We start from the raw sequence: 23,184 nt of genomic DNA on the forward strand, positions 1-23,184 counted from the left end.
AATGGAAATGTAATCGCAGAGACTTGATACCTGCTGGATCTTATAATCCATCACACTGGACACTTCACAGAAGAAGCCTAAAACAGCTCATATGAGTTCTGGCTCCACAGTATTTCCTCCAGTGTGTACTTACTCATTGTAATGATTTGGTTCATTTTGGTTTACCAAACTTACATATTTTTAACACACATCCAATAAAAAAGAAAACCAAAACAAAAGACACTGATTCAATCCAGCATGAAGCAAATCTCTCATGCTACAAGTTGTGCGGGGAGGAAGTTACATTCAGTCTTCCAAACCCTACACCTTCATCAACTTCCACGACCATCAAACAAGCCAAAGATGTTTAGTTTACAATGATATGAAAGAAGCAATGCACTTCACACTTGATAACTGACTCAAATCATTCATTATTTGGCAATGTTGATCAAACATTAATGTCCGTCAACTGACTTAACCCTTTCATTGCAACAAGTAAGACATGACTATTGTCTGAGAAACAAACTGCTGAAGCCGTAATGTTTAACATCATCAATCCAGTTGGGATTTTTCCTTCTTTTTATTTTGTCCTCCCACAGTACGTTGGTTTGCATACTTTTTGTTATGAAGAGCCTCAACAAATGTAAATCTGGTGATTTCACTAACCTTTGAAATTGAAAAAGCCACCCAGGGGCCTCTTCTGTCACACATTTGGAACAATTATCTGCAAACATTTTAATTATCTACCCAAACATCAGGCTGACTCCACGCCTACAGTGTGCTCACGTTATAATGTGGGAAGTTACACTGGCAGGTTGGCTCTGCAGACATTTATGGGGCCAGTATTCCACACAGAAAATCAGATGAATTCTTGATTAAAATAAAGCCAAAGAAAATGTCCTTAGTCTAACTTTAAGCCTAATTCTTTTTCTGCACATTATTCCTCTGTGTGTTATTTTGGCCATCTAAATGCAGCCTCCAAAACTAACATAGTGGAAACATATTCCATGCCTGATGCAGTTGTTCTTGAACTCTTGAGAAAGGGAGAGATTGTAGACTAATGCCAGAGCTTCTGTGAGCATGTTTGTGCAGCAGTGTACAGCGTTTGCCTGCTACAGCAGTTAGCATACATGTGGTGGAGGGGGCACAGCGTCCGCCTGTTGCTGACAGAGCTAAAAAGATTAACAGGCTGAAGTGCTATGTGAATTTATGTCAAATTTATTTCCAAATGATCTGTTTGGCTGTACTTGTGTAAAATGTACTAGGGTCAGAGGACTACTTCACTTCAACGATCAATTTTTGTCTAATGCATTAATGAAAACTTATGGGCTATATGGCAGCACAGTTATTCCACTGGGTGGTGCAGACAAAGCAAGTCATGGGTTCAAAAGTAAAATGTCATTCACCTGCGTCAGTAACTGGAGCTCCATATGTTTCACATTTTTCAAAAGCACTTCAAGTGATTGTCAGAACTAAGGACAAAATGATACACAGAGTAATAGCTACAGGACAGGACAGAGGATGTGTTACACTGCATCACTGAAAAACACTGCGTTAAAACTGTATGAGCAGGGAAATGTTAAAATTATTTCAATCCCTGTGTTACACTTATAATAATTATAATATCCCTTTGGAGACTTGGAACATATCTGCTAGCTTCACAACACAGTAAACCCAACATGCCTTACATTCTTATTAATCGTTTCCAGCGTCTTAGGATAAGTTAAGACTTTATTAATCTGCTGGGGAAATTCAATATTGCAGGAGAACAGTATTTGCACAATGACTTACATTTCTGTGAGCAGTTTATACTTTGTGAATTTCCACATTTGTCCTTTTAAAATGTTTCATTGTATTAATAAGTATTTGTAGTAACATAATTTCTGTTCTAGATATTCAACGGTGACTTTGAGACTGTCACACTGTGTGTCTTATCTTAGGCTCTTCTGTAAAAGGAAAGAGTTTGCAGCGGTCGCAGCTGAACACATTAGCCACAATATTCCTAAAACATCCACACAGCCACCCAGCACGGTGTGTCAGCACAGGAGAAACACACAACCTCACTGTGGCGTTACCGTCAGTTTAACACAATGACACTGGAGGCCTACACTACTGCTACTACAGGCTCACCGCATAACTTAGGCCTGAACTCATGGAGAGAGACAGGGATTGCACCCAAATGTAGAACTGAGGTGCCCTGATGTGGTTTTGGAGACTTTAATACAGTGCTCATATAACACACACAACAGAGATAGTTCACATCACTCAGGAATTATTGGTAAACTAATTAAAATTTCATGAAGCTTTGCTGTATGTGAACCACAGTGCATGCAGGAACACAGTGCTGTCCATTTCAAATATTCGTCCCATTAATCATTATCTGTATTATATCTGATCTATTTCTGCTTCAGCAACAATACTTTCACCTTTTTCAGATGCTGACTGTTAAGATTTGGGCCAGACTTGGTGTTTGGTGAGAGAAAAAATAAAGAAAATAATATATTTTTAGGAGAGTAAACATTTTAAGTCTGTTTCCAGCTGCACCATACTGGATATTTAGTCTACGATTTAATTTCAGCCAATATGCCAAACACAGTCTAAAAAACAACTGAACAGTAAAAAATGTTTAAAACAATGGAAGTGTATTTTATGTTGAACAATATTGGAGCACTGTAGCACCACGACTACAGAACTCATCTGCTTTTGGCAGTATCAGCCACAAGAGACTAAGCTGTATGCTTGTGTAATAATGTGTATAGTGAAAAATAAAACCTGCTCAATGTTTTTAGCTAAAATTAAAAGCTGCTGTATGTTTTTTTATTCATGACACATCGTATCTGAGTGGCCACTTCACAAAAACATCTAATGTTAAAATCTAATGTTCTAAGTTACCGTGCCAGCTGTGTTTGACTCCTGTAATTGGGTGACACAAAGAGAGCAGCAGTGATGAAGAACGGAATATCTGTGCTGCTGCTTTAGATCAGCTTGTCAGCAATGATCTAACTACAGCAGGTAGCTGGGAAGCCAATGAAAAAACGTTCCCTCCTCTTATTTCTGAGGTTGCCACTGTGCTCTGACCAGCTGGTGCGTTATCCTAAATATGTTGTCCGTGTATAAAGAAAAGAGGGTCACACTCAGCAATGCAATGTTTAATTTTAGCATCAGTGTGTACAAATGCAGGGATACAATCTCTACTTAAAGGTGCCAGGTAAGTAAACACGTGAATGGTATCACCGTGTGATTTCACGTAGAATAGAACCACACAGACTTTACAGGTAAACTTGAACATCAATCACTGTGACTTCACCCAACAAACTAGTGCAATAACCTCAAAATGAGATATTGATATGCATTAAGGCCCTTTGCGATTTCATACAAAGCTTATCCATTAGTCAGACATTTTAAATAACAAACTTTTAAAAATTACATAAAATGTAAATAGCAATTATGGTTAATCACTGTGGACCTCAGGTTTCTCATCACTCATTAAACAGATCAAAGCAATCGTTGGTGAATATTGTGGATCTAGCAAGAGATCATTATAACTTAACACACATATTTAACATCTGATAAGATAAGAAGTTTTTTGGGGTGGCAAGGATAGCTCTGGAAGTGTTGTGTATTAATACAAGCTAAGCTTAAAAATAATTAAATAACATGATTTATGTTGTTCGTTTAAAAACAGTTTAAAGAAATGCTAAAATACTCTATTTAAATTATTTACAGGGAATATGAGAGAATCTGTTACCTATTAATGGTAATTTGATAGTAATTTGACATGTGGTAACAACAGATGCTTTTATTCTGAAAAGCAGGCAGTAATGTGTTGAGGTGCCTTCCATTAGTTTAATGATGTTATGAAGTCAAGTCGCCAGGTGCAAGAGCCGGCTTTGTTTTTTTCCTGCATTACCCTTCTTTGTAAAACTGCAGCATGTTGGAGAGTAAAATGTTCCGTTTGAAAGAGGACACACTTTCATCATCTGAAGCTTCCACTACACGACAGGAAGTTTAACAGATTTACAGAAATGGGATCAAACTGTTTTCCTCATTAATACCATGCCGATAGACTGATTGATGAAATGAGGAAGCTATCCTTGCCACCCCCAAAAAAACCTGCATTAAAAATCATTTGTTTGACCTTTTCACTCAAACACTGCAATAAGATATTTGTAAGGAATTAAAATCTGTCAAACACCAACTGCTGGTTTGATCTGTTTACTGAAGGGTGAGAAGCCTTTACTTATGTGTTTTCTGATGATTGTTATTCAGAATGTCTAACTGCTAAACTTCAGATTAAAATGTAAGAGTCCTGATGCCTATCAATGCCTCACTTTGAGGTATTTCTATGTTGAGTGGAATCACAGTGACTGACGGTCAAGTTTACTTGTCACGTCTATGTGGTTCCATTACAGGTGAAATCACCTGTTTCCGTACCTGGCAGCCTTAAGTAGAGATTGTATCCCTGCATTTGTACACACTAGTGAAGGTCGGATGGCCAAAAATGTTTTGTGTTTTGCCAGGCAGATGACTGACTGCAGTGATTAAACGTTGCATTTCTGAGTGCATTGCTGTTTTCATTATACATGAACATTCCCTCCTGTCCGTATCCCTAAAGAATATTCCCACCTCAGAGTTGTTTGACTGATAAGCTGCTGCCATGAGCTCGCCAAGGTCAGCAGTTATCTAGCCCCACCCCAGTATTTATCCCTCAGAAGAACCGGAGCTTGAGGACTGATGGTGGGTACTTATTTAAGCTAAGAACCCTCCCTTTTCCTCTTGGAGAACATCAGTGCTGCTGAGAGATGTGGTCAATGCTGACACCTGCTGGTGGAGAGCTGAGGTGGCTTCTGTCTAATAGAATCTGAATGGTGGATTTGCATGTTCAGGCTCATTTCAGCACATATTACTGGTTACTACAGGTGCAAATCAAGTACTTTCACTATTGTACTTAAGTATATATATTTTAATCTCCATTTTGACAAATGTTATTCTTAACTCTACTGTGTTTACTTTTTATTAGCAGTAACTGTTTCTGGTACACACTGGACATTTACTGTACTCACAATTATCCTTCTTCATTTCAAGTAGAATGCATTACAATTTTTTTTTAAGTGTGTCTGTTGTGTTCAAACACCTGAAATTCAGCTGAAACATGGTCATAGACAAGGCTGGAGTTTGTAGTTCTTTGGGGGGTAATATAGCTTCACCAACAAGATCATTTTCGCTTTAAAGTATATTGTGAAACATTTTGGCATTAAAATGTCCTTTAACAACTAGACCTATTTTGTTGAGTTGTGTAGCTACAATATCGCAGATGTTTCGAACAAGGTTCCAACCCAGAGAAATCCCTAATTTTATTCAAAGTTACAGAGCATATCATTTGGCACCACCTACAACCTTTAACCCCTTTGGTTGCTGTAACTTCTGGGAAACATGGAAAACCCAAGACAATACATCTGAGAGTGAAGGAGAAAGTCAGCGAATGTGACTGAGCTTAACATGAATAAAACTTATATAAAATACAGCACCTTGTCCCCTGAACATGATTTCTGCCAGAGTCAGATAGAGCAACAATGAAGACAATAACTCCCACGTTCCCAGGCTACTTAACAATGTCATCAAACTACATCTTTTGTTTACGTTGTTTTGACTAAGAGACCCCTTGTGGCAGAAATTACATGCTGCAGAAACCAGTTTCCAGCGAACAGTCCAAACTTAACTCAAATTATTCATCTCTAGTAAAATGTTTATTCAAATCAAACATTAACTTTGTGGCATCAGAGTGAATGAGTGGTCTAAGACAATATCAATACCAATACTGTCTGTGACAGACCTAAACTAAACCTAAACCAACAAGTAGATAAAATCTAAATCTACCAGACTATAGGGGACAGCCAGAATCAAAAACATAGAACTAAATAAATGACTCAGTAAATGAAAGAAAATAATGATGAATCCACAGCAACTGGATTATGTTTTTATGCTTGGTCCTGATTTGCTGTCAACTTCATTTCACCCTGCTGGTATTGCAGCTAATAGAACACTGATTAGAAAACTGATTCGTCACTTGGTATTTATCATGTGATATTCACACAAAAAAAGGTAATTCCACTTTTAATTGGCGAAAAACTAAAGAGATTTCCATATGTTCTTTTATTAGGGGACAGTGTCAGACATAAATGACATTCCTGAGTATGATGTTTAGGCCTTGACAATGCACTGAGAGGTAAGGTAAATATCTCAACTTCTGAATTTAAACGATTAGCAGTTTTCTGCCAGCGTTCCTCTCTTGCCTTATTTGCAGCAACAGCGTTGCTTTTTGCTGTAATATAATAATTTTAATGGGAATGCACACAGAGCCTGATGAAGAAAGTCTGGGTTAAGAAAGGAAGCTGATAACCACTGTTACCACCGTAGCCTGGCTATGGCGAGCTTGCTTCGTATACCCCCCTGGTGCATCTCCTGCCTGTGTACAAAACTCTCATAGAAGGGCAGCCAGCTGTCACTTGCACAGAGAAAAGATGGTCCAACTAGGCTGATGAGGCTTTCTGAGGCTATTTTGAAATGACTGTGGGGGAAGCACTTTGTGAAGCTCATGGGAGGACACTGACAGTTCCACACACTGTATAATAGGGCTGGCAAAACTGACCAGAAATGATGTACAACTGTTCCTTCTAAAAAAACCCACAGGTTTTAGTATTTATTTTTGTCCACAAGAGGGCAAACCAATACAGCAAGAGATACATTACGTGAATAGAAATATTTATTTAAACATAAGCATGTTGTTTTGAAAGGCAAATCACAAAATAAAAATATAATGCCCTTTAGACTAAAATAAACCTTTAATTCACCAAATTAGATGTCAGAATATCATGAGAGGAGCAATAGTGAGGTTGAACATGAGACATGGAGCTACAGTAGGGAAAAACATCATCCAATAAGGAGGAGCACACCAGGCTGGAATCAGTTAGAGCTGATCTCAGTCTTCAGCTGCTAACTAAGTGAACCCTTGATGTTGATGGGTTGGCCTGGTGTGCTCCTCCTTGATTGGAATAAAAACCTGCAGCCACACAGCCCTTTATGGAATGAGTTTGACATGCCTGATGTAGAGCCATAAAGTTTTCACATGTAACTCTGGAATTCTTTTCACTGGACATTATAACCAGAGATTTAGGTGAGTTGAACTTCTCAAAGCTTAGTTACTGGATATTGGAAACTCTGGTCTAGTGACTCCTGTCAATCTGAACATCCAGGGAATGGACACTGAGATGGACACTGCTATGTGGGAAAGTGATGTGAAAATGATTGAAATGGATGTGTCAGTTCTGTTTGTTCACTTGGATATTGGCTCAAGGGAGGTCTTCGGGGTGGCAGCCCTCAAGTAGTTTGTATTTGTCAGCTCCAAAGGCAGAGATTAAACATCTTCTCCGCTCATGTGACAACCTCAGTCCCTGATGTGTTTGGGTAGCAAGGCAGCTAACTTGACTACATACCTTGCACCCCAGCCTTTTGTCCTTAATTATAAGCCACTCATTCTGTGAGCAAAAATACCTTATTTGGTCGTTTGACCAGCAGTCTGGCAGTGAATCAGATGCCTGTGTTAGCATCAGAACTTTTAGCGCCGCTACTGCTCAACACTGATAGACACACATACCAAGATAGAGTACTTTGGCAGAAAACCAAATTTATATAAGTACAATAGTAAGTGTATGACAGGACATGTCTATCAAGTACATTTACATACAGCAGCAACAGACACACACCTCACAGCAAAGGGGGCTTTCCTGCAACCACAAAACCAGCCAAGCTTGTGTCACAGTATGATGTGTGGAGATAAATTTAGGTCTGTCTGTGAGACTACATAAAAAGCAATGTAAAGACAAAGTTTCCCACGTCCAAGCTACAACTCTGGTCATTTAATTGGCCTCAAATGAGACAATTTCTCTTGTCTATCCGTCCATATTGAATACAGCAACATTGCTCCAGTACGTGGGTTTGAAATATGCTACTAGCCACATTAGACACGGAATGTGCAAACAAACAAATTTATCAGGTTAACCAGCAAAACAAACAGTAAAACATAAAAATGCCAAAACTTGAGTTTGTAGGTGTAGTCGACCTTTCCTTGACCTTCAGTTTTGCAGTAAATCCTGCTTTGTATCAGTCCTGAGGCCTGTCCATAGCAAAATGATTACTGCACAAAAACAGCTGAAGAGGTTCCCAGTTGTTGTTGTTGTCGTGGGGATGTTTTCATCAACTTAATCCAGTGGGTCATCACCAATTCAGATGATGGGAGTAGGTGGAGACTTTTGTGATGGTTCTTGCAGCCAACAACAAAGAAATTAGTGTATGTTACCTTCCACATCTTCATATTTATGGGGTCTGCATTATAGCAAGAAAAATAGTTACTGGATGTAACTCTAGTTCTATGAGTAGATGTGTAGCCCTAGAAAACAGACTCAATTATAATTTGCCCCAAACCAAAATGCAGAGGACCCTAAGAGACCCAATAGCGGTAGAAAACCAACACTGGCAGCAGCCTGATGCTCCACCAATAAGCCAGCAAGCATTAGGCATTTGAAATACAGGCCTAAGACCATGGCAATAGAACAGTACCTTGCCCACCCCAGTGCTTATGTGGGGTTAGGACGTGGTGGTGGCAGACTTGGCAAGGTAGTCCAGATATCCCTCTTCAGACGCTGCACCAACCCACGTGTAAATCTTACAGTACAATTTACCCTCACTCATGAGAAAGACCTCAAGATACTCCTTCAATTGGTGCAGCAACTCACTGCTCAACCCTAAGGGAGCAGGCCAACATTTTCTGGCCTCAGACTAACAGGTGCCTACCCTCATTCAAGCAGCTTCACACTAAGCTGCAAACTGGCCCAGTCTATGTTGAAGGTCATGGTCTGATGAAGCCAGTAAACTACATCATCCACACAGAGCAGAGAAGCAATTTTGAGATCCCCAAACCAAACACTCTCCCCTACCTGGTTGCGCCTTAAGATCTTATCCAGCAGAACCACAGTGACTCATGTGATTATTAATGTTTTCAGTCATGAACCGGGTGGCCTGAGGTTGATGCCACTTTTTAATGCCACTTTATTTTGATTGGAATACTGTGAATGCTCACACAAAAGTATGTATTCCTTTGTGTAGTCTCAAACGCCATGTAGCCTCAGAGTGTTTGGAGTCTAAAACACATCGGATCCTGTATATGTGTGCTGTATTTGCAGTTTGGTCTGAATCCAGACATTACTTAACATCTCTCAACCCAAAACACACTCTGGATGTTTCTTATTGTTTGTATGTGTTCTAACAAAACAATTTTAAAGATATGCATCTATATTATTGTTTTCTGACATGACTTTGGCTTGAGCTTAAAGATGGAGCCTTGTTGGAGAAGGCCTCACAACTGACAGCGCACCACAACTTCTTTTACAGCCAGCCAGAGAACCACTAACATATAAGAGCAGATTGGTGTAAAAACAAATTCTGTTCATTAATAATTAACAATATAAAAATGAACAAACTGGTTATGGGAGCAGTGCTTGATAAACAGCTAAGCCACTTACCCAAGGCCTCAACAAAATACTGATTGGAATGAAATGGAATGGGTTCTGTGTGAATTAATGGGAGATCAAATTGACATGGTCATTATTGAATCTGGATATTTTGCGGTAATATATCAAGTTCATCTCTACACCTCTATTTGGGACATTTCTTAAAAGGTTCAACTATTTGTTTACAAGGGGCATTTTAAACAAGTTTTACACCTCTAAATTCAAGACACCCAACCCTCCACCACCGCCTCCCAACTTTGCCCCTAGGTCTCAGCAAGGGCCATAATGTAATATTCATTTGAGTTAAGTAAGGCACATTTAATTACCCTATCATCTGTTGGCGTGGCTTGTAATGAGGTACTGATACTGGAGAAACTGAACTCCCAGAGAGGAGGAGAGAAGGAGGGATAAGAACAGTGAAAGACAGAGAGGAGAGGTGTTTAGGATTCAGTAGGATTCAGAAAGGGTATCTGAAAAGACATAAAAGGAAGAAAAAAATGTAGTTGCTCATGGTTGTGCTCTGTGGAAATGTAAAACTGCAGTTATCAGTGGCTTCATTTTCACTGCACGGTTATAAATTAAATGCCCAACAAGAACAAAATATGTAAATGTATTTCACATATACTGACTGAAGTACTGTTTCATGGAAATATAAGAGAAATGTTACATAAGATAAGTTCTAATTTATTAATCCCCAGCTGGGGAAATTTGGTGTTAAAGGCAGCATCAATAAGGACAGCAACAGCAAAGGCAATGGAAAATAAATAAATAAGAAGTTGACAATATATATGTAAATTTCATAAAAACGACTATAAAAAATAGACTGCCAATGGAAGGTATTGAGAAATATTTAAAAATTGCACAAGGATTGAAAAAAAAAATTGCACATAGTTATTTTGGATAAGTTAAGCACTGTACCGTATACCTCTCGCCTACGTTCTCAGTGGTGTCCAGAGGGCAGTCCAAGATAAAGCCAGCTCTCCTGACCAGTTTGTTCAGTCTCTTTCTGTCCCTCTAAGAGCTTCCACAGCCCCAGCAGACCACTGCATAGAAGATTGCAGATGCAACCACAGAGTCATAAAATGTTTTTAACAGTGTCCTAAAAGGACCTCAGTCTTCTCAGCAGATGGAGAGGACTTTGGCCCTTCCTGTACAGGGCATCTGTGTTGGTGGTCCAGTTTGTCCGGAGTTTGTTTGTTGAGGAGCACACCCAGGTATTTGTACTCCCCCACGATCTCAATGTCTAAACCCTGGATGCTCACATGTGTGATCTGTGTCACCCTCCTGTGGAAATCTGTCACCATCTCCTTGGTCTTGCTGGCGTTGATGTGCAGGTGGTTCAGTCCACACCAGTCGACAAAGTTGGTGACGACTTCCCTGTATTCCAGTTTGTTCCCCTGTGACACATGTTGGCTACAATGATGGCCGTATCATTGGAGAACTTCTGGAGTTGGCAGCTATCCGTGTTAAGACGGGAGTCGTCTTCCACACCAATGCCCAGTGGGTATGCAAACTGTAGAGGGTCCAGCTTGCTGCTTACCAGGTGACCGAGGTGGTCTTTTCCAGGGTCTTCTTTCCAAATCACTAACACAGAAAACACAACAGGAGAACAAATGGCCTAAGCAAAATGATAACAAATGATTCTACTTCTACACGCCTCGTGTGGACAACGCACATCTGTCTGCATCCAGTGTCTTCTCGCCCCACCTGGGATGTGTGTGAGTGCAGGCCCATGTGATTGTCACGTTTATGAGCCCTCTCCTCCTTAACAGCAGTTTCTTGACACAGCTGTGCCTGTATCTTACGCGCCCCCTCCCCAGTAGAGACAGCCTCTAGAGACTTCCAGTCAGCCCTTTCCTTACGAGCCCCCCATTGGTTGCACTGGAGTGCGTTTCAGCTTGTGTGATGGTGGCGAGGGCTCTTGCTTGGCTCGTTTCCATGAGAAGCATGACACTGCGGCAAAATGTACATATTTTGCCCCCCCAAAAAAAATAAAATTCAACGGGATACTAGAGACAGATCTCGATCTGTGTCTGTTAAACGCATCAACAATGGACAGTCCGTTTGATATGCTGACGATCAAAGGTACTGGAATGTGCAACTGGTTCACTTTCATCAACCTAAAGGATGCATATCTTTAAATATTCATCATAATGAAACACATGAAATCCCTGTGCTCATTCCGAAGGGACACAGCATCAGTAGAAACGGCAACCATACAGTTCCTCCCTGGCTCCACACACATTTTCCAGATGCATGAAAATGGCTCTGGAGCTATTACGTAAGAAGAAATGTGAGAGTGATAGTCGCTTCAGGAAGGAAGCTGCATTACAGACAGTGACACTGGTGTTAAACCTACTAAACTTAGGATTCACATGAAACTAGGAAAAGCTCTCCTCTTTCCTCCCTGCATATTGTTTATGTGGGAGTGGAGTTGAACTTGGTCACCATGAGAGTGCAGCTCTCGCAGCAGAGAGTGAAAACGCTAACAGAAGAGACTGGTGGCAAAAAGTGAGTGTATTCCAACTGGAGAGTTGATGGTCCCTGACTGTGGTATGTATGCTACAACACTCTGCTAGCTACATACCACAGTTGGGCAAATAAACAGGTAGTGAAATGACCTTGAGACTTTTTTTTTTTCTCAGAGCCATTCTATATTACCTAAAACTTAAATTCAGGCCCTTATTTGTCACTAGGAAGTCATTGAAATGGTCCAGTCTGTTAAAACTTACTTAAAACAACAGATAGTCTGTGTGCTCTCTGGACACACACTCATGTTAAATCATGAGTGAAAATAATGACGTACACATTTAAATCAAGATGTCAGTGTCTAGAAAGCAGATTCTCTGCTGAAGTTTTGACAGATTGGACCATTTCAACAACCTCTGGGTGAGTGGTTCGACTAAGTCATGTATCCTGTTAAGATACAACTGAATGCTTATGCAAAAAACGCCCACAGCACAAAAACATTGGGGAATACTTCAACAATTGCAAACTAAAACTGAAAATGGAATAGCAAGCTGAATAGTAGTCACAGTTTCTCGAAGAAAATTGGGACAGGTATATGTTGTTTTTTTTCTGTTTGATCATTTGTCCATACTTTTAATGTACAGTCAGCTTAATACATTTTGTAGTTAACTGACTTCCTGAATTAAAGATCCCCTATAGATGTATTGTAAACTCTTCAAAAATGTTCTACATTTAATTAAATACTTTATAAACCTTTTTTTCCCCCACCAATCTGTTCAATAAACTAATGAAATTGTCATATATATTGTCTTGCATATGCACACCTTTACCCTCATTGAGAATGCAAGGATCTATGAAATGCAAATGGGAAGACTGGACCAAAGATTGGAAGATGTTTACCATGAAATCCAAGTTGGCAGCTTATATTCTTCCAATGCCTACTCAATACCTATGTGTATGCAGAAAATAAAAGTGACCACATATTGGGCCGTGACAGGTTTGACCTATTGGTGACATCACACATGCAACTCAGATGTCAGGGAAGGACAGAGAAGCTTTCTCTCTCCAGGGGAAAAATGTGAAAAGGGCGCTCTGGTGACAATTTCTGCACAAATAACATTCTGTATAATCCGTATGAGTCTTGCCATCAAGAAAACACATTTTTGAATGGAGGAGACCTTTAAAATGGCCAAATGTCAACATCAACACTCTGCATCACTCAGTCCTACAGTACTGCTGTCCCTGTTTGTCTGGCCAAGCCTGAACAGCTTTCAGCCTGTCGAGGCTGATAGACTTCTATGTAGGTTCTTCAGGTTCTGTGGTGGTTTGGGGGCAACAATGTTGCCACCTGTTGGTGTGCAGCCACTTTTAAGAGTATGATAAATATTTCTATTTTTCTATTCTCAGGACCAGGCTTTATGAGACTCATGCAAAGTGGATCTGGAGGAGAGCAACAACGCCCTATTGATGCATGTGGCAAGAAAACACCCGGCAGAAGAGATCGTCTCCAAGGCAGAGGTCATTGTTTGAGCTTTGAAAGGAAGTGGGTGACTTTCAATCTGCTGTCGAGACTAGATACTTGGCTTTGCTTTGTATTTGTGACTTGATGTTGACTTGAGGCAGATGTTTCAAAAAGACTTGTAAGTCTAGATATTGAGCATGAACAGTTAATGTTTTGAAACACGACTGCGTGACTTTTAGTGCTGTGTGCAACCCAGGTTTAAAACAGTGCCGAGCAAGACCAATAAAACAATGTAAGACAGAATTGCGCTGAAAGCATGTTGAAGGATACTCCCGTACCTGTTACTACTACCAGACCTTTCCTGACAATTATAAGATTATGAATTGACAGCTTTTTAAGAGAGAGCTTCATCATTCTGTACACGGCTCACTCATTCAAAGTGAAAGTTACCCAACCACAGCAAAATGCTCTGTCCCTCTCTCATATCAGCTGTGCAACAAATGCAATCCTACAGCATCAGGCAAACAAGATAGAATTTTTCCTTGATGAAGATTAAAATTTCACTGTTATAAATTAATTGTGAATTAAATGTGTCAGTCTGTGCAATCCACAGCAGAAAATAGCAATCATCAGATGGAATGCCATGTTTCACGTCATTTAAGCAACTGCAAACAAGTACAAAGTGTGAAACTATTGTGGGTATAATGATCTATTTCACATTCAAAAGATTTAAAAACTGCAATGATCATCCAGATATGCTAGTCACCCATCACACCTTACATTAGTCATTTCAACAGTGTTGCTTCTCCTTTACCATCGACACAATCCTGTCGTGTTGAAAACAGTCAATGGAAGGTCTAACAAAAGGAAAATATACAATACATCTGTGTTAATGTAGCAAGTGATTTTAAAGTCTAAACAGTGTTACCTAAAACAATCAGAGCAGCCAATATTTTTAGGAATGCAGTTAGAGAGAAAAACATACCTGCAGCTCACAAAGCAATAACTAGGTGACTGAAGGATTCACACTATATTACGGTCATAATCCCATTATGTTAATGAAGACCAACAGAAACAGGTTTTGTCTGAGAAAACAATCTATTTCATTAAATCAACAAAACTGTTCTATTAAATATTCTTCTCCAAACTACTATGAAAGCAGTCCTTTTAACAACATGTATGTTACACTGTTGAAATCTGTCAGGAGTAGGTCTGGTTATTAGCTGATATTTAGGATAGTTACTGATGCCAATAACTACATTATCAATAAAATAATAATATAATAATTTAATATTTAGATTTTATAAATCTTTAATATTAATACATAATAATTGGGCTCTACCATGAGATCAGGGACAAATAACCAAACCGTGTCTTACACAAGGGGCAGATAAAATACCAGTGTTTCAAATACTAAATAAACAGTGAAGGATTAAATCCAAGCACTTATCCTCACAGCCAGCTGTGTGTATGTGTGCATGTGTGTGCGTGTGTGTGCGTGTGTGTGCGTGCGTGTGCGTGCGTGTGTGTGCGTGTGTGTTTGTGCGAGTGCAAGAGCGTGTGAGGGAGAGAGGAAGATGAGAGAGAGAGGAGGCAAGGTGGTGGACATCACACCAAGTTCAAGACTGTGAAAAAAAGAGATACGATAAAAGATATGAGGAAGGGGTGTTTACACTTCTCTGAAAACAAGATGGCGGTGAGCAAAGCTGAGTTATACTCCTGCTATCTGCACCTTTAAAGCAGGTGTTTGACAGTGTTTCAAGTCATGTCCTGAAGATTATAAGTACATCTCTGCAAGCATGCATCTTCCCAAATACGTTCAAAACAGCTATTATAAAACCTCTGTATAAACCAACTGTACATCTCTACTAAACCAAATTCTGCTGGAGGTATAGACTCTATTACTAAGTGTCTTTCGGCAATAAATAAATGGATGAGCAATCATTTTTCAAAGTTAAACTGAAATCCTAGTCAGCCCTAACACAAAATGAGGAATGCTGCTGAACAAACCAGAGGTTACAAGTCTTGGTGTTATCCAAAAATCGGACCTAAGCTTCAAGTCCCACATTAACAAGAGGAGGAAAAAATTTTCCACCTCAGAAACACAGCTAAACGCAACATTTTCTAAATCCAAAAATGCTGAAACTGATTTATCTTATTTTTATCTTATTTTTAATATCATTATCAAGTGGCTTATTCTGTTTTTATGTTCATTCTGTCTTTTTTAAAGCAACTTCTGTTATTGTTGGTGTTGTAGTTATTATCCTAAATAACAGGGAAAATATCAAACTATGCATTCTGTTTGGTTGTCAAGAGTTTGCTACATATGTTACAAAGGATGTAGCGGGGAGCCACAGTGTGTTCCTGAGTTTGAGAGGAATCACAGAAGTCAGCTAGTTCAGATGACAAAAAGCAATCCATCTGTTCCTTCACTGCATAGCATGTTCTTCCACTCATTTGGAAGACTTGAGAGTGCTCCCGTGCTTGTTCTGTAATACACACTAATTGGCTGTGAATGGCCCCTCGGTTCACTCAGGGCAACCTTTGATGAGGCAGAAAGACTGGCTGCTTGAGTGGCCTTTGAGTGAAGCTCTTCATGAGAGGCTGAAAGCACCTTGGCTACTCTGCTGAGAAATGAACATGAGACAAACACTAACAGGACAACAGATAAAATGAGATGCAGAAAAATAAACTGTGCAGTCAAATGTGTCCCTTGGACGCTGGAGGTCAAAGGGCACTGACATGATGGCTTCATCTGACATCTAATCTGACAGTCCTACAATATATTCCATATTCATCAAAGTTATTAATAGTTACAAATCGTCAATGTTTATTGAAACATCATCAACCAATGATGATTCTCTTGATTTAAGACACTGACTGGATCAGCAAGTGATATTATAAATTAATCCTGCATCTAACTCTCAGCAAAGCATTAAACATGTCGATTACTGAACACAGATGTGTTAATGCCCAACACTGGTTCTGCTGCTACACAGCAAATATCTAAACATATATTAGACTCTTCAAAATGATCTTTACTCACAGTAGACCTTGGTTAAATGGTAAATAGCACATCATCACAGTGTCCATTATGTGTAAAGAAGTGGAATTATTTTCCAGTCAGTATTTTGTCCTCCTTGTCGTTGACATTTTTGTCTCCTTCCTGTCCTGTTAGACAGAAAATTACACTCCAGGAAAAAACGGCAGCATAAAGACACTGTGCTGCTGCCTCACCTCTATGGCTTCATAATAATTGAAGGTGAGCCTCCTCTCTGTATTAAATCAGCTCCATGCATTAATTCTAATCAGCATGTGTAGCCAAGCTTGACCAGCAGGGCTCAGGGGGCTGTACCAAGTGTGTGTGTGTGTGTGTGTGTGTGTGTGTGTGTGTGTGTGTGTGTGTGTGTGTGTGTGTGTGTGTGCCATACACAAGGCCAGCCATGCTGAACCATGCTCTTCAAAGTTCACTGCCGTTCTCTTGCTGCAGCAGAGCTCTTTCTGCACTACCCGAGCAGGTGGTCTCTGACCTTTCCAACAGCAGTCTTCTGAGAGACCTGACTGAGTTGTGGCCTTTTAACATACACAAGCACAAATCACTCAGTCCATATCAGCTGAGACTTACTGTTATTACCTTTATTCTAGTGGGATTTCCCCCTGTAAAACATGATCCTGTTTGGTGGATTTCACTATGACTAATAATGCAATCTGATATCTAAACAACATGCATGCTGCTCAACAGTCTCATGTGTACTTGGGGTAAATCTCAAAGTTAGAGTTGATTTCATTATCAGTTCCTCTCTTTGATGTCAGTAAATGCTAGAGTTGAACCAGTAACTGGAATTTGGTAAATCTAAGAAATATGAAACATCTCCAATAAAGGCAACATATGGCTAGCCATACAAATGATCTTTTTCTATGTATGTGAACAACAAGACTTGTGTGAGATGATACTGTGAAAAGAAAATATTCAGTCTCCATGCTGGTTGTTTTGACACATTCAGAATCATTACTGCGTTTGTCATTAGCATTGTTGCTCACTTTTTGCCTGCCCAAAAAATCAATATTTAAGTAATCAAATGAATATAATAAATGTGCTATGAGTAGTCAACTAATGGCTTGGACAAATGACTACTAGCCGACTAGGAAAATCCTTCATCAAGTACTGAATAGCATGTTGGTAAGGAATTTCGAACACTGTGGCAGAGCGTTGGCTAACGCTAGTACAAATGCTAAGCTAATGTCAACCAAGTCTGTGAAAAAGCTTTGTAATCTCAAACAACAACTTATTCAGCTAGCTAATTAATAACCTGACGATGTTGGTGACAAAAAACAGGAAAAGTTAAGTTAAGGAGTTTAGTTTCACTCTTTCAGATACCTGCCTTATTTTACTGATCAGTCTCCTGCCCTATCAGAGCTGCATTTGGGCTGTGTTCATTTAGTGCTAATGCAAACCTAATTATGCCTGCAACTGCAGTTTCACATTCAAAATTATCCATCGGCGAACCAGCGAGGGGGCAGGGTCCAAAATGAGCACTCACCACTCACCAAATGCAAGTAAAAATCTCCTGTAGCAAATTAATTAAGTTAGGTGAGCAGCCATTGGTGGGTGCTGAAATAGGCCTGCTTCACTACAATACCACAGAATGTTAATTGACATTTTGTTTTTATTGACTATGTACAATGGTGGTGACATGCAATGTCTGACCATCAGTAACTATCATAATTCTTTGATTGATCCAATGTCACTATGGTTACACTGACTTTATTTAGCTAGGTACGTGGCACTGGTAGTCACACGTACCACAGTGGCAACTTCTGTGCTAGATCAACCTAAAAAGAAAAAGGAAGGATCTGGACGTAAAAGAAAAATGATCAAGATGTGGCATTTCACAGATAAATGGGTGAGGAGAGATTGGCTTTTTCATGACAGTGATGTCAATATAATGAGCAGGTACTCAACAATTACCTTACCGTTTGTGATTTTAATGACACTGTATCTTGTGCAATTTTATGGTAATCTGAAAATTTCAGTTTACCAGCCATCGACAGATTTTGGACCCTGAGCAGAGGAATTTTATTGTGAAGCAGCTATAGGAAATGCGATGCGTTTGTCACTAAGTTAACAGAGCTTGTTCAATAAAAATTGGTCTACACAACAAGATGTAAACATATTCTGCTGTGTTTGATAAACAGGGAGAAACACCCACGGTGGGGTTTAAGAACTGTGGTTCTCCAGCTCATCATTGAGGTGAACAACTGCCTTCACCTTGCTATGCTGTGGAAAGCGCAGCACGGTTTCCCCACCCCTATGACAAACACCATAAATATGCATCTACCTTGGATTTGAGTGCCCAGTACTCCTCTGTGCCGTATTCCACATGTCTGAAAGCAGTCACATAATCATAGCTGATGACCGCCGTCTGCAGACAAACAGAGCAGTGACATGAGGAGTCAGCAGGTAGAAGTTTCTTTTGAAAACTACTGTACAAATAATCATTAAAATAAGCAAGAGCAACTATATTTCAGCTCAGAAACTTACTATGGAATAATAATGACACTGTCAGCTATAAAGTGTAACAACTGTTAGTAATGGGATGACTTGGTTCTGAGAGGCTGAGTGACAGGTGGAGGACAGGCTAGTAGCTAATCTATACAACAAAGGAAAAGCAACAACTTAACAGCAGTATGAGTATGATGTCCTTTCACCTATTTAAAAATCACAAACACTGCAGTATACCTCTGGAAACTGGTGAGCAGTCATATACAGCATACAGAAAGTGTATTGATCAAAGGGCGGCAACATTAAAAAATCTAGGGATTATTTTGAAGGCTCTACAGAACCAGGGGCCTATGCCATGAAGCATGTGTAATTAGGTATGACTCTCTTTGGTTACCTGTTTTACCAGTCTAACAGTGGTGATTCTGAATAACTGCTATCATGAAGCAGGTTATCAACTGCATCTGCAGTCTTCCAATCCAGTTCTGGGTGTGTTCATGGAGCAGAGCCAGAGTTCTTAGCTACAAGCTACATGACCAGAATCACGAGTGAAGTACTTAATAGGACATAACACCATTGGAGAAATAAACAGTGTGTATATTTAATTTGGGCAACAACTAAAGAGGCTTTTATTCAGTATTGTATGTACAAAACTGTGGAAAACCAGAAGTGCTATGGTCATCCAACAGACTGTAACTGACAGTGAAATGGTCATAGAACAGGTACTTCCTGACCTTAGACGGAGGAAGACCTTGGATACAACACAGAGCCTGCCTTGGCACGTATTAAGCCTTTGATTAGAGAAAAACTTTCACACACTGAAGCTGGAGGTCTCAGGATGAAATAACTGACTACTGAACATTCAGCACTTTCGCAACTCTGTTTTATTTTTCTGTATTTTCTATATGTATATTCTGCTTTTTGTTTGTATACCGAATAAATAAAGTTTCATTAAAAAGCAAGAATTAGGTGAATTGTAAAGGCAAATGTAAGCGACATGCTTATTTTAACCTAAGCAAGTAATTTTGTTACTGAAACCAAATAGTAGTACCAAAACCTAACCAAGCTCACTTTTTTAGGTATGAGTTTGCTTTGATCTGATCAGCTGATCTCTTAAGTTCTGGAACAGGTGAGCTGTTACAGTATTGGTTAAAATGGAGATTTAACCCAGGTCAAACTGAGCCTGTTTCAGGATAGCTGAAGGGCAAAGATAGCTGGCTAACCTACCTCTTGCTTCATGATACATGCCCCTGAGCACAGAAAAAAACATAAAAACATCAGACAAAAACATAAAACATGTAAAATCTGTGGATGCATCAAATCCACTCTCCCCAAATCAAGACTGTCAGGCCTGAAGTGTGCAGTAACTCACGGTGGCTGCAGCTCGTCCGAAGCGGATCACACTTAGGTCATTGAGGTCCAGCTGTCTGTTGTAGAGGTAAAACCCAGAGGAGGCAAACACTGCTGTTGCCAAAGATGAGACTTTGAGGAGTCGACCAGCCATCAGAGGCACTGAGGGAGGAGGAATCAGGAATAAGTCCTCATAGACTTCACAAAGTGACGGACATTATGGAAAAAGTTGTGAAGTGTAAAAATCACATGAAAGCAAGTAGAAAAGATACAAGAATCGGAGCAGTTTTTTCAGCCTGTACTTTTATGCACATCACAGCTGAATCATCATTCCACAGTTCTGATAAATGCATTAGGCAAACTATTTGCAAATCTTTAGCTAAAGAAAAGTGGAGCTTTAACATTATGCAGTTTGCAACACCAGAGGCCTATGGGGGGAGCAAGACTGTGGTCTGGTGAAAGTATCATGAGCATAGTTCTCACTATACAAATGAATGCTGTTCAGCTAAAATAATATCACTGTACATCACACTAACCAGCTAACATGAGCTTAATCTGAAGATACAGACAACCAGTTCAAAACTCTTAGTTCTGCTCTGAGGAGCGAGGAGGGATCTCGAAGGAGCCATGAGCGAGGATACATGAGTGCATCCTTTCCAGAAGTCTTTCAACTGAGCGGTATGAAGACTCCGCCCCCACAGCTGGCACATTTGAATGAGGCGAGGAAACTGTTTAAGTGTAAGTATCCTGCAATGAATGGCTGTAATTCAGACGTGCTGAATTTAACATTATGTTCTCCAAAGAGCAATAATCCAAGAATATTCAATTTCAATTAAAGTTATTTAATCCACTACCTGTTTTGTTATGTTAGAACTCTCACTAACAGCAGCCTCCGAGCATGTGTGGAACATATTTGATCATATAGACGACAGCACTCTGTTACTTATCAGACTTCACTTTACGTGTCTTGTTTCCCTGTTCAGTGAGACAGATTTCAGAGCTGTCAGTGAAGAGAAACCTTCAAGCCATGAAACACATTATTTTACTCAGATAACACACAGAACAAACGACGAGAGGCCGATGTGTTTGGTTTATATATCAGTGACAGTTCTGGAAACAAAACGTGGCCACGTGAAGGCTTGTAATCATAACGTCAAAGTTTGAGACACATAAAGTTTGATAAATAAGAGTGCTTTCGTCTAGATGATCAAATCTGTTCCACACATGCGCGGAGGCTGCTGTTAGTGAGAGTTATAACAATACAAAACAGGTTGTGGATTAAATAATTAAAATAAAATACATTTCATTGAAATTGAATGTTCTTTGGAGAACGTAACGTTAAGATAGGCTGATCTGAATTACAGCCATTCATTGCAGGATACTTACACTTAAACAGTTTCTCCACCACCTCATTCAAATGTGCCAGGTGTGGGGGTGGGGTCTTCATACTGTTGAAAGACTTCTGGGAAGGATACACTCATGTTTCCTTGCTCATGCCTCCTCCGAGATCCCTCCTCACTCCTCAGAGCAGAAATAAGAGTTTTGAAACTGCCGGCAAGCTGGCGGACCAGAAGTACTTCCGGTTCGAGGGAGGGTCGAAGAGCAAGGATACAACAATTACGAGAAATGAGATGCACCCCTTGTTTCTTCTCTCCCAGCGTGGATTAAAATACGCCAGTGAGGGAAACGTGAATGCAATTTAAATGAACTGGGATGTAGGGATATTGGATCCTTAGTTTCATTTGATTTTCTATGTTCGCGGACAATGGGAAAAGGGAAAAAGGTCTTTTTTTCTCTAATTTTCGATTTAAAACGGGAAAACTGCATTATACTTCAATACCACGACCTCTCAAGTTAAAGCTCAGCCCATGTATAAAAGATAACGTTAACGTACAATAAATGCTGGCTGTTACCTAAAGAACACGTATGCATGTGTGTAATTCAAAGACTGGCTGCGTTTTGTAACAGACGTGTTGAAGGTAGTTGCAGGCAAACACAGTCAGACTGTCGCATACATCTACGCGGAACCATCAAATGTCAAAGATAATACTTTATCTAAAACAACCGGATAATGTTTCCTTACCAGTGTGTCCACACGCGCTGTCAGTTTGTTTTGACCTCTTCGCCCCTCGTGTGAGTGAAGGATTCTGGTTAACGTAGTGCTACAGGAAGTGAAGCCTGCTACATTTAAAGTTTCTGCCACATTCACACGACACTGATATCGAGAGATTTTACCGTTATGTTGGCCATCAATACTGTCCGGGTGTATAAATTAATGTCGCATAACTGTAAGCTTCAATTGTCGCTGTTCATAGTAGAGTGTAACTACACTTCCGGCGAACACGGTGACGCCTCACATACGTCACACATGGTCAGCTGCTCCAAAGTGGATGCAGCCAGACGCGTTGAATAAGACAGCTCTGTAACATCGCCCCCATGCGGCCACATGGTGCATGTAGCGAGGACAGCAGCGGCAGCACTATTCTGTCAATATTAACACATATTGTGCATTCTTTACTACGTGTCGTAGACAACACTTATATCCAATATAGCATTTATTCTAGGGAGTGGCTGAGAGACAGAATTCATCCGTTTGTCTGCTTAATTTTGGAGGGAAGGGGGACTGCTCCAATGACGTAGAATTAAGTACAATTTCAAGGCTAAGTTTGGTTTTTTTACAAGGAAAATACTATATTCACAAATGTAAGTGGTCATTCGAAAAAACATTTCTATGAATTTAAAATAGAAATAAGATATATGCAGTTATTACAAAATATGAAAGACAGAAAAGCTATAAAAACATTAGAATATTCTAAGTTATTACAAACAACTATATGATTTAATAATAATTACCCCTT

The 23,184-nt window shown here is 39.8% G+C and overlaps 1 protein-coding gene across 1 annotated transcript in view; it reads right to left on the reverse strand.

Moving 5' to 3' along the window:
- Nucleotides 1-22,555, reverse strand: part of adck1 (aarF domain containing kinase 1) — a 77,066-nt gene extending 54,511 nt beyond the window's left edge. Inside the window, exons 1-3 of the mRNA XM_041954599.1 lie at nucleotides 22,410-22,555; nucleotides 20,349-20,488; nucleotides 18,816-18,899 (exon numbers count right to left, since the gene is read on the reverse strand). Of these exons, the coding sequence (XP_041810533.1) occupies nucleotides 18,816-18,899; nucleotides 20,349-20,480 (216 nt within the window). The 5' untranslated portion in view covers nucleotides 20,481-20,488; nucleotides 22,410-22,555. The remainder of the gene's footprint in view (nucleotides 1-18,815; nucleotides 18,900-20,348; nucleotides 20,489-22,409) is intronic.
- Between the last annotated feature and the right edge of the window lie 629 nt (nucleotides 22,556-23,184).

The sequence above is a fragment of the Chelmon rostratus genome, chromosome 15, assembly GCF_017976325.1.
Source record: "Chelmon rostratus isolate fCheRos1 chromosome 15, fCheRos1.pri, whole genome shotgun sequence".
Taxonomy (NCBI): domain Eukaryota; kingdom Metazoa; phylum Chordata; class Actinopteri; order Chaetodontiformes; family Chaetodontidae; genus Chelmon; species Chelmon rostratus.